The sequence below is a fragment of the Eurypyga helias genome, unplaced genomic scaffold (assembly GCF_000690775.1).
Source record: "Eurypyga helias isolate BGI_N326 unplaced genomic scaffold, ASM69077v1 scaffold2945, whole genome shotgun sequence".
NCBI lineage: Eukaryota > Metazoa > Chordata > Aves > Eurypygiformes > Eurypygidae > Eurypyga > Eurypyga helias.
Genome location: NW_010253228.1, coordinates 60,591 through 76,130, shown reverse-complemented (window position 1 = coordinate 76,130; position 15,540 = coordinate 60,591). Strand labels below are relative to the sequence as shown.

The window sequence follows — 15,540 nt, the reverse complement described above, 5'->3', positions numbered from 1 at the left end:
TCATTGGAAAAATAACAAGAGGAGAATATTTAAAAGGCCTGTGATTTTTTTCATGTTGGCACTCAATATGATACTGACAATTTAAAGGACTTTTTGTGGTATGGTATTTTTACACTTATGTCTTTTTTTTTTTTTTTAAAGAAAACTTCATAAAGACTGAGATTTTCAGATTTCTGTTACTAACACTTTTCTGGGTTTCCTAGCAGTGCTTTTCTTTAAATGGAAATGCAATCAGCCCTTACTTCATGGTGCCTCCGGTATTTCTTTCAGGTCTGACCACTAAGTCCAAGAGTCATGTCCTCAATAATCCCTGAAAAAATTATTGATCCTCCCCCCCTACACTACATATAGATACATGCATTTGAATAGACATACACACATCTTTACCTTCCTCAGAATTCTTTTGCAATATCAGTGATCTTTCTGTGCTTCACCCTCGGGAATTGTGTTTGGATTTCAAGAGCCTGTGTGGCTAGTTGATGGTATTTATATACGTCCTGATTCTGAGTCACTACTTTCATTAGCACTAGAATTCAAAATAGCTGATTCTGATTCAGAATCAGGGTGATTCTGACATCAGTGTTAATAATGTAATAATGCTGACTTTGGGCAAAATGGTTTTGGATTCCCTGATATGCAGGGCCATGTCTGCTTTACAGGTGCAGGTGCAGATGTCTGATAGCAGCTCATGCAAATTCGTGGCAGATGAAATGGATAAAGTTGTGTAGATATGGTAGCCCAGAGTCAGCTGCCTAAACAGTTTCTGAGGTTGCAGCTTGTGTTGAGCTTCGCATACGCTAGCTGCGCTCCACTTACTAGTCATACTTGCACTTGTCTAAAGATAGCTTGGATAAATATATACAGCTTGTAGCTGCATCTCTCCCACCAGTGTCTGTACATCATCAGAATGAGTCCTGTTGGTGTTTATTTTATAGAAACTATCTTCAGTTTATGATGTGGCTATTTCTCCACAGGAATAAAAATTTTCCTGTACCTTGTGAAAATCAATGGCAAAGTTAAATTTGAAAATCTGGTGTGTAAATATATCACTGGCCTTTGCATAAGTGTCATGTCTTCAGGAATGCAACTGGAGTGGAGCTAGAGAGGAAGAGCAGCCCTGGTGCTAGATCAGGAAGGTGGAGGAAGGCTGGCTTATGGGTAGATGTGGGGCCCTTAGCACACGTGTCCTCCTAACAGCATGCACACCAGTCACCTTGCACCATGGCTCATGCTCCTGGCAACTTGTGGATTCCAGATTTTGCTCAGCATTATGGTTTCTGGGCGTTCACCTACCCTCACAAACTCCTTTGTGCCTACATTAGGTGTGCACAGAAAATGCTGTATTTTGGATCCTCAGTGGGAACCTGACTAACATGAGAGAAGGATTTTTTTTTCCCCCCCCCCCAGGAGGAAGCACCTGTGCTGCCTTCCGAACTGCATGTGTGAAGTATAGTAAATATATGGGTTAAAAAAATCATAATTCAAATCCCTGTAGTGGTACTGATCAGATCTCCGTTTCTGTAGCAATGAGAACCAAAGTTGGCCTTTTAAGGCTCACAGTTCATCTACCAATTTTCAGTTCTGCTTCAGGATTCTTAAAGTATTAGAGTGCGTGCTTTAAACCCACAAAACTTACCTTTACCTAATTTTCACCATTCTAACCTAAGTTTCCAGGGAAACAGAGTTGAAAAAGCCGCTGGTAGCCAGCAGGCAGCCAGCAGCTGAGAGTGAGAACTCTCCTTTGTCACTTTCCACTACTGGATGCCTGCTGCGTGCCAGTGTGCAAAGCTACCTAGGCTTCTAAAATCGGGAATACTTTCAATTTGAGGGGGAAAAATTAAATTAATCTACTCTGTTCTCTCTTTGGATTGTCACAGTAAATTCCAGGAGGGCAAATGGGCTAATGAGTCCTGATCTGTTCAGTTACACTGAGCCACACATAATCAAAGCTTTCCCAACAACTGGGCCTCTCCTTTCATAATTTCCATGTTTCAACAGCATTCTCTCTCAAAAATTGTGCCTGTGCACACGTACACGTATATTGTGGTACTTTAATTCTTTGTGGCTCTATATCTATGTATTTAAGAACCTTTTTTGCATACATGATAGACGATGTATAAAATTCCCTTTTTCCCTGTATACTTAGGGAGCATTTCTGAATGAACGTATTATAACTGATCCTCAGTTAAATATTAGGAGTAGGATGTGAATGGAGATGGCTTTTAACCAGAAGTAGATTATAGCTGCGGGAAGACTAAAGGGTCTATTTGGTCAAGACTCATACAAAACTGAGATAAGCATGCACAACCTGACAAGATCAGATTAGACCCTTCCCCCACAAGTGCTTTTCCCATAAATATTTATCTACTTTCTATTATAAATAACCAGGAAATGAAAAAGGGTAGAATTTTTTTTTTTTTTAATAGACTGGAAATAGAAATGCAGCTTCAAATCTTCGGGATAATGATATTTTAAGTATGCAGTAAATTCCAATACTAGTTGCTGCTTTTTAAATGCGAACGAGGTGTCGAAATTCTTCGTGGTAGCTACACAAATCGGCAGCATTTATAAACAAAAAAAAAAGAACTTTGTACATATGTACGTTTTTGCCTACTATTGGGTACCTTAGAATTAAATAACTTATCACCTGTGAGAGAATAGGTGTTGACAGAGTCAGCACTGCTGTATGTTTAAGCTTGCCTGGGGCAACATAGCTGGCATTGAAGTTAAGCTTGGCATTCTTTCACCCTGTGCCTCCTCCCTCCAGCCCAAGTGAATGCTCACTTCATCAATGAGAAACATAACTGACTTGCCTGCCAGATGTAACAAAGATTCATGAATTCACATCTATTCTGCAAATTTGTGCTTCATGTCAATACTTTGACTTCACTTCCTTGTGCAGGGGTGTTAAGGGGTAAAAATCTGAAGCCATACATGTGCCACTGATTCAGGAGTGCATATTTGCTGGCGATCAGAAACTGGGTGGATTGCCTTTCTGTTATAATAAAAAGATAGCTCTTTGGCTTTGAGATTTAAAACATTAAAAATGTATAGAATCATATTTTTACATTCATCTTTGAAAGTAACGACCGTATACTTTTTAAAACACTTCTGTGTCACATAAGAATAATATTAATACTTTGAAAATCACAGGATGAAAAATGTAAGTCCTTTTTTCTTTTCTTTTTTTAAATCTTTTTTTTCCTCTAGCATTTTACGATGGGATAATGAGACAGATGTCTCTCAACTGGAAGGACATTTTGACATTGTTATGTGTGCTGACTGGTAAGTACATAAAAATCATAAAACTCATGTTAGAAAAATAGCTTTGCTGGAGTAATTGTACTGTGCTGCTTGCTGATGGCTAAGCAAAGTCAACAAATGAAGCACAAAGCCACCTTAACCTCAACAAATTAATATTCATCTCCATGTGACAGTTATAAGGTAGTCTTCTATCACACAGTAACTTCTACCACATTATTTCCCAAAGATTGATTTTGAGAAGCATTTCCATTTTCTGGAATTGCCTCTGTTTCATGCTTGACGTATCAGTAAATGGACGACTTAGGCAAATTGCAAATAATTATGGCTCAGTGAGGAACAGTCTGGAGAAAAGGGAGTTTATCAACACAAACAGCTCAATTAGCTTACTTCTTAGGAAAGATCTGACTATTGATATAAGGGGATATATTTTTTGCTCCCCGGAAAATCTTTCTGAGGAAAAAAAGATTTTCAAAACCCTTTATTTTCCCCCCCCATCATATTCTGTTTCTTAAATCAATTTGACAGCAATATTTATAGACGTAGGCTTTATGTTATTTACACAGGCACATGTTAATTGTAAGAGAATTCATAGTTAAAAAAAGAAAAAAGTACAGTACTTAATTTATGAAAAGGAGAATACACGTTACAATATGGTATATTGTTTAATAATTTATGCAAATAGATTTGATTATTGACACAACCCTTTTCTGATACTGAACTTGCAGAATTGTGCTGTGCTACATAGGCTGCATGCTAACTTTAAAAAGGGTACATTTTTAATTATTTGTGTAACATAAATGAAGACAGTGTAAAAAGGGATGCGCAAATTTCATTTAGCAGAGTAGATATTTTTAAATGAATCTGTCTTTCCATTATGAATATTTGCTCTTGACCCTTCAAATATCCAGACCAGATAAAGCTGTTTATGTTTTCTTGCACGTAACTATTGTGAGAGACGAAATTCTGAAAACAGGGACTTCCTAGGACAGCTCAGTTCGGCAGATTTCTGTACCATACTAAGAAATAGTTAAAGGAAAAAGGCAAAGGGAAGTACAAAGCTGTCTATTGTCTTTTTAAACAATGTTCTGTTAAAGTGGCTTCTGATAAAATATTCCTCTAAAGCTTCTTTTTTTAATTTTTTGTTTGATATTTTGCTATTTAAGCAAACTCTCCTTATTTCAAGAAGAGTTACTGGTTTTGTGTGGCACCGGTGAAAATGTATTTAGTTGTCTTTTCCTCCTTTTTCTAATACCTGTTTGTTGACAGAATGCAACAGTGCTTCATTTCTCTTAGCATTTAATTTTAGAAAAGTTCTTTGTTCCCAAAAAGGACAGAGGAGGGTTTCTAACTAATCGCTGATAATGTGCCTCAGAGATGCATCATCTGATTAAAATAAGGAGCTAAACAACACCATATGATTTCGGCAAGTAATTTAGTAAATGCCTTCCTCACTAAATATTAGAATGGATACTCCAGGTTTCATTGCACAGATGAAGTTAATGCTGGACAGGATTAGATCAGATTAAGTATGAAAGTCAGATCAGAGTGCTGGCGGACATGAGCAGGAGGGCAGCAGTCTTCTCGGGGGCTTAGACAAGGCTCACATATGGATGTTCTCCAGATTACGTGGGTGAAGCAAGGTCTTGCCAAGAGATTTAGAGTTAAATTTGTTCTTCACACAAATATCAAAACAACCTGGCTGTGCCATCTCTTGTATTCTTGATACTCACACCATGTCATCCTATTTGTGCTGGGAGTACAGCAGAGTGGAGCAAGACTTGAGTTGTTTTTCTTGCAGTAATATTCTTGCCTAATACTCCCCCCAGTCTGTTTGGAAATAGTGTAGTTTCTTTAGGAAACAAAGAATCAAACATGACAGGTAAAATACATAATGCATTTGCAATCCCTGCATCTTGTACATTTATTTTGAAGCACTTAAGATGCAGGTAAGTGTATAAATATTTATCGATTTCTAAAAAATAAATAGAAATGTGCATGTTAGTTTAAGGTATGTGTTTTTATTCACAAATTGACTCTATTTTCTTATTGCAAATACCCAGTTTAATAAGCATGAAAATCCCTTTATTGTTTGTTTCTTTTAGAAATGGTTCTCTTAGTTATGGACACTAGGTTCTCTGGTATATGAAAAGGCTGGGGGAAAAAATGTTCCATGCTTTATCAAACTCGAATCTTCTTTTCATTTTCATGTATTTCTCTTCTGAGATACAGAATTGGCTTGAGAACTGTTGGCAGGGTTTTTGCTCTCTGAATTTTTTTGGGCTGCCATTGAAGAGGGAAAAAAAAAAAAAATCTTTTCTTACAACTCCTCGGCTGAAACCTGAAGTATGCAGTGATAAAAACAGATAGAATAGATTGCATTTAGTTTAACACCATCATATAGCTCATTGTCAGTCAATAAAATCTGGGATTAGAACAGAGAACTAGAAAGCAAAAAATCTGAGTTCAAATATTAGGTACATGGATAAATTTTTATTGAAGTATTTCCAGCAAGGGTGATATTGTCTGATTCTCTGAATAGCTAACCAGTGGTACTGCTTGATCCCATTTACATGAAAACAAGCTCTATTCATAAACATATTCCAAATCCACATGGAGGTTCAAGTAAAAATGTACATGATTACAACAAGCAACGATATGTTTATATTCATATATTTACAGTCAGACTTTCATAAACCTTGTGTGCAGGGGTGGAAAATAAGTTATTTCCCAGAACAGACAGTCTGTTAGTTAACAGCTAAATTTAGTAGCTCAACTAGATTATAAAATAAATAAGAGGCACACTGTGAAAGCTAGTCATTATTTAACCATTCAGGATTTTGACAATAAAAATAGTTTCATTTTTTCAGCAGTTCCGAAATAACTTATAAAATGTCAACTATGAGATAAAAATAAGGGAAAAAAAAATGTTGGTGAGGCCACACCTGGAAGAAGGATACACTGAAAAAAGAAAAAAGTGAAATAATGGAATTTTTAAAGCATATCCACCCACTTCGTATTTTTGAGGGAGAATTTTAAGGCCAGGTGTGGGCTTCCAGGATTTTGGACTTTCATTTGGATTGCACTTGTGGATATAAAATCATGCAGGCACTGGAATTGTAAAAGTGAATATGAACAGAAGAGGAGAAATAACAGGGGACTGTATGGACAGGCCAAAAACAAGATTCTTACAAAACCTGAGAGCCTCAGATTTCTGATTATTTAAAAGAAAGCAAATGTACTTTTTTTTTTTTTTTTTTAAAGAAAAAGGTCGCTGAGATTTTTGATCTAAAGAGAGAGTCAAGGCCAGTAGGACTGAGCCAGTGGACAAATCTCTGTCTTTCACGTTCTTGTGAAACAAGTTTTCACAAACAGTTTTAATGTAGAGACAGTATCAGGTTTAGATCACCATTTCATTTGGGAAGTGTGTAATATTCCACTTGACTTAGACTGATTATATTCCTGAAGTTTGGCACATGCATAAGTATTTGCACAACAGAGGCCAGGGGTGGGGAGGGCTGTCCCACAGTGCTCTCACAGCTGAGATTTGTGCTGAAGTCATGGGGGGTTGTGGGTTCACTGGGAATGTAGAACTGAGCTGAAAGTATTCTTTAAATATCTTAAAATATGTCAATTTTGTCTCTGACAGTATTTCATATTATATAAGGAAATCTTTTTGCTTGAATGCAGTAAGATCTGTCCTTCAGTTTAAATTTCTTATTTGTTTTAAGCCTGATTTCTTGCACATACTTTCAAGTGCATTGGAATCTGACGACATGGAAGTAAGGGTGTTTTCAGTTTATGTCAGCCGTGTAGTTGATGCGAACAAAAAGGTAAATGGCTCTATACACTAGGCACTATACAGGAATGTAATCATGTGTGAAGTACACCTGTAAACTAAGCTCTTTTACCAATTGCAAAGTATGCAAAAGGAAAGATAATTTCACATCATAGCCTATAAAATACAAGTATTTTATGCCCCTTGTTGCGAGGCGCGAGATAAAAGGATATCAGCATAAAGCAAACACAATCTACGTGGGTTTTTAATTTGTTTCCTTGTGGCATACTGTTACTTCCATACAGTTTTAGTATAAACTTTTTTTTTTAATGGTAATTTAACATTATAAACAAAGCAAAACAAATAAACAAACAAAAAATCAACAAGGAGAGGTGACAAGATTGCCTGCCTATTCATCCAGATTTCACAAGAGAAGAGCACTGCCTAAACAAAAGCCAAGTCATAAACTGTGTTCTTGCCTTTCTACTGCTATGCTCCAAAACTTCCTTGCTGACCTGAGAAACCCTTGCTATTCCTGTCCTGAGCTACTGCTTTCACAGCATTTTTACAACATAAACATGAGACATTACCACTAAAGTAATGGAAAGCTGAGACAAATTTGAACTGAGGTATGAGAACTGAGTGAGAATGGTTTAGAACAATACATAATTTAATTTCACTGAGCTGTTGTGAGCTTTACAGGATTCTCTCGGGTACATTTTCAGTATGTTGTGGTAGTATTTAATGGTACAAATTCTACTGGTAAGAGAAATTGCATAACTAAATCTCCTTGCATGGGCCAAATCCTGTGGCAGTCCTGTCTGCAGCACAGATTATCTAATAACTTCTTCAGGATTTTCTTCATTCAAGGCATCCTCCAACCCCAAGAGAGGATAGACATGTTCCCTGGAGTCATTGCATTGCATTAACATTGCTTCCAGCCTTCTCTGCTCACTTTGGTCAGAGTATGTGGCTCAGAGCAATAGGTTGGAAATTGCAATATTGGAAAATGTTTTCGATTGAAGCAGGTCCTGTACCCAGGGACAGACCTGAGGAAGACAGGGGCAACTTGGAAGCAGAGCCAGGGCAACTGTTTCAGGTTATCTGGGTTTCCCAAACTAAGAGTCTACCTCCCACATCACCAAAATATCGAGTGGGAGTCAGACAGAAAAGGTACTATTGAATTTGTCTAATCTCTTGGCTGGTCATCTATTTTAAGTTCTCAGACACTCAGTGAACAAAGGCCTGTAGTTCCCTCATTGTAAAGGAACAAGATTGGTGGCAGCAGTTGTGCCCCTATCTCATTGTAAAAAGAGAGAATGGTATGCAGGTCCATGAAAAAGGAATTTTACCACTGGTAAGCTGCCCCAAAATTGTGTTTCCACTACACTGCTTTCAAAAATAAAAATACTGTAAGTGCATTTTTCATTTGGAATGTACTTCTGCTACACAGAATCTCAGCAAGTCTTAAATGTGTGCATGCTTGTGATGTTTCATGTTGAAGAAAATTAATGCTTTTTAGCTATTCTTTTGGGAGAGGACTCATGCACTGTATTCCACCTCTTCTGCAGGTGGCTAAGTTCCCAGTGAAGTAGTATCTTACGGTATCTATCTGCATAGGGCTGTACCTGAAGTGAATGTGATTGAAACTCCGAGGACACACTAGAGATATCAGCTGTTCTTTCAGTGACTTAAATTTAAACAAGCATTTGATCAGTAAGGTTTGTTCAGTAAGAAGATTTTCATATTTCTATATGAAATGTTCTTTAAGAAATGTACAGATACCCAGTCTACCACCTCTCAACAATGTGAGGTTCTGCCAGTTTTTACTGATCAAATTTGGTCAGTAACCAGTTTTCTGATAGGCTTTGGGGTTTTTTTCCTGAGTAGGAAAAATTCACAGCTCTTACACAGCTGCTTGACCCTATGAAATGTAATACTGTATTCTCCTTGCTAGCTGTGGAGTATCCTTACCTAAATAGCCACACATCGTCTGTTCTCGATGACTGGCATGTGGTTCACAGACCATTTTTTTCTCTTCAGTGTTTTCCTATATTCTTTATATTCTTTTAGAAATTTCAAATCTGGGAAAAAAATGCATCTCTTCAGACAGAGATGTTTGAGAATGAAGAAAAAGGAAATATAGAAAAGAATCGTAAAGAATGGACAAAAATACCATGTAGTGTGTAACTTGAGCTTGACACAGGCTGGGAAGCAGTTTTATTACACAGAAAGCATGAAAAATAATGAAGAAAGAATCAGATTATTTGTGGCCTGCGTGATAGAGTTTCTTATCTGAATCGCCAGTATAAATGCAGCCCGTGGTAGTAAGGACTGAAAAGCATGAGTTGCTATCCGATGGCTGTTCACTAACCATTGTAAATGCACTCTCATCCACAGTAGCTACATGTCCACAAATACCTAGTCAAGAGTGATTGGCACCCTGGTTGCCACTATTAGTATATACATTAAGGTGCTGAGGGGCATGAAGAACAAATTATCCCCTCAAATCGTGAGGTAATCACGTCAAAATAGGGCTGAGCATGTTGGCAGCGTTGCATGGGAAAATTGGCTCTGCTGCTATCCTTGCGGGACCCGTGCTGGAGATGAAGGATTTCACTCCTGAGAGAGGACAACTCTGTACGATCTGGGTCATTGTATTTGAACAGTGTTTGAAGGAGAGAGGGGGGTAGGGGGCCTGTAAATTTTTATAGGGATAGATAGACATATAAATAGAACAGATAGGCATAATAGATAATAATGAAGTAATGCCACAAGTGAAGATAAGAGGGGAAAAAAAAAAAACTTAATAGTGATACCTGAAATACAATAGAAAATAATTTTTAAAACTCCACACACTCCATATAAAAAAAATGTAAAATGTTAACTTTGTCTATTGATTCTGATTTATGATATGGTTTAATAGCTCACATATGTGATGTGTGATTTTTAGCTATATAAAGGTCTGTTTCATGCTGGTATTTTATCTTTGGTTTAGATTATATTTGGGTTTATGTATTTTTTAATATTTAAAAGTAGCTGAACTGGACAGAAATGTAGACCACAGTTTCTCTTTTACAGCATTGTGTAAACATATGTAATTAGCCTTGTACTTATCTGCATTAGTATCATTAGAATTGAAAACCCATTTTAATCTGGATTCTGTTCTCTTCTCAATGTCAGCCTGTTTCTGGACCGGTACAGAGCTAGCCTTGTTGATGCAATAAAGAGATTACTCCAACCCAGTGTAAGTATGTTTCTATTTTCTCCTGAACACTGGCTTCAGAATAATTAGTCTGTGCACAATGATTGAGAGAGTAATGGAATGGCAGGATTAATGTCATGTAATACTTTAATACTTATTATGTCCAACTTCAATTGAGTCTTCTAATCTATCAGATTCTTTCCTAATCATAAACTAGGAAACTTCTTATACTTGGCCTTCTGATAAGGAACACAGTGGGTAGTAAAATAAATGAAACCGCTTCAAAGATAGCGTGAGATTATTTTTATCAAAGCATTTCTGAAGTATTTTCCTTTGATAATAATGTCTTCATATTAAAGTAAAAGTATGATATTGAAAGTTTTTATGTTGGCTTCTGTCATTTGTAATCCCTTCAATTGTAACCTTTGTCACTGTGTATTTATTTATTATGAAAGAATATTTTTTTCTTCTCATTTCTGTTTATATAACATGAACAAAACCCTTATGCATATATTGTAGCCTAAAACTTTTTTCCGTTAAGTAAGCCTTGTGTTTACATGTTTTATACCTTAGAACATAATGAAGTTACGCTTTTCGTAAAATGCTTACATGTTGTACATTAGTGTCACTGAGGAAATATTTTATTGATCTCAATCTTTTAGGCTGTTAAATCACAGAAATAGGCAAAAAAAGAGCTGTTATATGCATTTACTTATACCCCACAAATATTATACCCATTGAATCTAAAAAAAAAAAAATTTTTAAAGAGAAGATAGCAAAATGAGAATATGTGCAAACATGTGAAGCGGTTGCTATAAGTAGGAATTTGAAAAAGTAATTTTACCTTTTATGCTTACCATACAAAACTTCCAGTAAGGTAAACTTTCCATTTCAAAACAGAAGTGTTTCAGGATATAGCAATGCATTCCCAGACTTCATTTAAAAAATGTATGGTAATTTTTGTACAAGAGATTTTCTCTGCAAAAGGAATAGAAGACCCAAACGTGCAAAGGCTTAAGAAAATGAATCATTTTAGCCATGTAAGTAATCCCATTCTTTGCTAAGAGTGATCAGGTTTCTATTCTTGGTTCTATCGTAGACTTTCCTGAGTGACCTAAGGCAAGTTACTTAAGACTGAATTATTTTAATGAGCTGTAGGGCAAGGAAGACAGGAGAAATGCAGCCACCCTGAGGAAAAGGTCACCCAGATATTTCTGTCAGTGGCAGCAAGGGGAGGTTAAGCAGCTTCTGCCCGGAGTGATGCATTCTGACCCTCATGATGGACCATCAGTTATCAGGGTGCAATAATTTTGGGGACCAGAGGTGACCTGAAACACACAGCTGATACCGGTTTTAAAAAATGCAAGAATTTGGTTTTTTTCAGGCCACATCAACATCTGCAACTGGTTCTTCAGGTAGCTCCATAGGTCACTGTACTGGCTCCATGAAAGGATGCTAGGGGAGAAGACTACGAGCGGCAGGGAGAGAAGCGTGTGAGAGAGGCCCTGGTACCTGAGACCTGGCTAGAGCCTCTAGCTGTAGTGGAAGAATAGCTGTTAGTTGCTTTGTCTCCTGCATAAGCAGGAGCTAATCGTGGTCTGGCGGTCTGTGTTGCCAAGAACACGAGTACACACATACATTTGTATATGCACACACACACATTCCTTACCTGGGTTGATTAGCCCATCCAGAGAATTTGATTTAAAAACCAATTACAATAAGGCAGCTTGAATTAAAGTACTGTTCATGGCTCAAGTTCCTATCTGTAGACAATTTAGGGATTGTTAACCTGACTTTAAACCAAAAGTGGACTGACTGCTGCTTTTTAACTCCAGTCAGCTAATTCAGATTCAGAACATGCCTTACTATTTTGTCTTGAAGGAAAAATTCAGAACAGGTAATTAAATTATTCTTACAGCTAGTTTAAAACCAGATAAATTTATCTGAGATATTTCCTGTTATATTGAAGAAGTTATTTGTGGCTATTAGGATCCTTATGGCACAGAATTATGTGTTTCAGGTAACTTTTTAGTTTCCTGGAAACAGGACAGTGGTCATTTCAGTCATCTGATTCATATTATGGCCCCATGGACAGTTGTATTGGCACAGGAAGAGGGGACCAGACATTCACGCAGGCAGAAATGAGCAGCTCACAGAGTTACAAGGGGCTGAAATTACTTATCTGAATTTGTTACAAAGGCCAATGTCACCTGTAAACCAATTCCAAGAAGTAGGCACTGAAATTTTTCTTCAGACTAATTTATCTTGAATGTGTATATTTTATTCCTTTTATAAGTAAGCTACTTGATTTGCTGACATTTAGTTTTATTTTTTCCTATCATTAAAATGTACTTCTAATTCCAAGTTCTATTTTTTATGAAGGCTTTGATTCTTCTGTGGCCTGTCCATTCAAAGTCTCAATGAAGTTAGTTGAATGCTATTTAACTGTCATTAGTTCCAGCAAATAAGACTGCATTTAATAATGATTGATGAGTAGAGTTAGTCATAGTCATGTCCAAAATGTGAACATGTGTCCTGTTATCTTACTGCAGCATTTTAGTGACACTTCAAACCATTGTAGCTGACATTTTCCTCTGTATTTTGTTCACGAGTTTGTTGGAAGTATTTTCCCAGATGGGGAAAGGCCATTCTGAACTTCAAACACCATCCTAAACTGAGAGTCACTTGTGAATTAAAAACTTTGATTTAAACAACCTTGGGATAGTCCATCATGTGTAAATCCAGGCCACTGATCTGATTTTTTTATTGTACAGCAATCAAGAAATGAAAAATATTTTAAAATTAGAAGTGTGAATGCAGTGAGGCTGCTGGATCAGTGGCTGATGCAGGGTCTTTGGTCCCCAGCCATCTCCGTTCACCGGGTTTAGCCATTCCTGAAGTCTCTGCGTGAACTGTGTGGTCAGTAAGGCCATGGTGGCGGCCACGTTTCCCATTACAGTGACCTCTCTGTGAAGCTAGCCATGACGATGAGGGTCTCCAGAAGATTCTCGTCTTTCTTACGCCAGGAAGGGTCTCTGGGGAGCGCGAGGTGGCAGCAATAGGAGGAGGAACCTCAGCCAAGGGCTCCATGTGCTGTTGACTTGTGTCTGATGACATTAAAGCATGCCAAGGATGTGAGGAAACCGATTGCGAACTTCCTGTGTTTAATGTTTTCCATCCGGAGCTGAGCTTGTATTCAGAGCTAACATTTACATAAGCAATTCCAGTACCTTCAGTAGGAGTTACACCCCTCTGCACCTCGTATTTAGCCACAGAATTAAAGTTAGAGCTACACAGATCAACAGAAGTGATTTGCTCTGGACATTGCCCTAGGTCTCCTTTGTGCCTAAATTTCCCATGAGAAAGATGAAGATAACAGTATTTCCCTATTTCACAGAGTCATTGTGAGAATAAATACAATGTTGTGGTGTTAATGATTGGAGTCTTTTAAGTACACATCAGTACCATACTGACATGGAGTTTTTATTACTGCCGCTCTGTGTGTTTTCTCAGCATATGTGTTCACGAGCTGTAGCACACAGATTTGTCCCCATCCTCCTCGCTAAGTATCTGTGTCAGCATTATAACTTCCCAGAGTTCCCACTGAAATTCTCTCTTCTGATCGCTTTTTTCTTGTGGTATACAATTTACTCAAGCCAAATATTCTTCTACAACGTCTGATCATTTTATAACTTCTTCAGATCCCTAAAAATATTTTTTTGTCTCTTCAGTTGATTACAGCACCTCACCAATTAGTCTTAGCTCTCATTAATATAGAAGTTAAATACAAGAACTCGTGGTAAACTTTGTGGCTCCCCTCGGTGTGATATGCTGTTGGCTGATATTAACCTTTGTTTACAGCTCTTCAACCGGTTTTCATTCCACGTGACAGAACACGGTATTCAGCCAATTAGAATTAATTTTGCAAATAAGATTTCAAGAGATGCTATATCAAGTAGGTTACGTTTTGGGGTAGTAGTTTGCACAGTGTCTAAAATTTATCAGTTCAAGGTACAATCATTTTTGTTTTCTTAAATACAGAAGGATGAACAAAAAATTAGCTAATGGACCAGAATGTATTGCCTGGGCATCATAAATAGCCTGATCGTCTTGAAAGATCCAGAATTACTATGCAAGAACATTAAGTCCTGCTTGAAATGCAATTTACCAATTTAAGGTCAAATTCAGTTGTACTGCTCAGGTAGTTTAAAATAACTTCAGAAAATTAATGATTGGGTCTGATTTGCCTCCCGTTTTGCCTTTGTTTACACTGTTGTAATTCCACTGACAGCAAATGGGAGGTACTCTTCTGTGTGTGTGAGTGAAAAAAGAAAATGGTTATTTACGGTCTTTGCATGGTCATGAGCTAACAAATGGATTTTGAATCTAGTGTATGTTTTGTATGCCTTTTCTGTGTTTTATTTTGGTAATCCATAGCCACCATTATTGTATGAAAAGGAGCAGATGTATGGCAGTTGGCAGTTTTCTATAGAAAATATTTATTTATTACTTTCTATTTTGCATTTGTTTAATCACAGAAATCTTGCATATTTTGAAGAGTTATTTATATTACCCTGTTTCAATGTTTTACCAAGAGAACAATTGATTTTTCCAGCTTGAGTATGTTAAAAGCTTGGTCAGGTGTATGTTATATCTGGTTCCCTTCCAGTTTTAAAAATGTATAAATTCTCTTTTTAATGTTCCAGGGAAAAGCAATGGTATTTGCTCCACTCCGAGGGAATACTTTAAACCAGTTTTGCAATCTAGCTGAAAAAGCTGGTTTCTCTGTCCAAAGACATGAAAATTATGATGAACACATTTCGAACTTCCACTCCAAGGTTAGTTTTCTGCTTGTGTTAGATAACACTTTAATCCGCATTGCATTTTGAAGAGATCATGGTCCTTTTGGCAGGTAACCTAAATGTTTGATTAAAGTACTCCTTAGGTGTGCTGTTTCTGAACAGCTATTTTTGTATCTGATTATTTTGTGTGGTAGAACCATCCTTTATCTCTGCACGTCTAGAAGACTTTTGCAGAAGCATCTCCTGTTTACCCTTTTCATTCATAGAAATCTAATTTATGAGAGCCTTTTCTTCTTGTTGTTCGCTGCCTATAAATACACGGCACACTAGCATTTACATTTTAATAAAAAGCTTGCAACTTTTAAGTAGGTTAAATACTGAAATGGACTGAAATAAATAGGGGGTGAATGTCTAATTGTATCATATCGTACCTTAAATCCTTATCTCTGGCTGCTTTATGGCTGGGTCAGTTGGCAGCTTCAAACTGCTAAATC

General features: G+C 37.1%; 1 protein-coding gene across 1 annotated transcript in view; it reads left to right on the top strand.

The window, feature by feature from the left end:
- Window positions 1–15,540, top strand: part of CAMKMT (calmodulin-lysine N-methyltransferase) — a 210,227-nt gene that overhangs the window by 188,562 nt on the left and 6,125 nt on the right. The window contains exons 9-11 of the mRNA XM_010152584.1: window positions 3,211–3,285; window positions 10,223–10,286; window positions 14,951–15,082. Coding sequence (XP_010150886.1) covers window positions 3,211–3,285; window positions 10,223–10,286; window positions 14,951–15,082 — 271 coding nt within the window. The remainder of the gene's footprint in view (window positions 1–3,210; window positions 3,286–10,222; window positions 10,287–14,950; window positions 15,083–15,540) is intronic.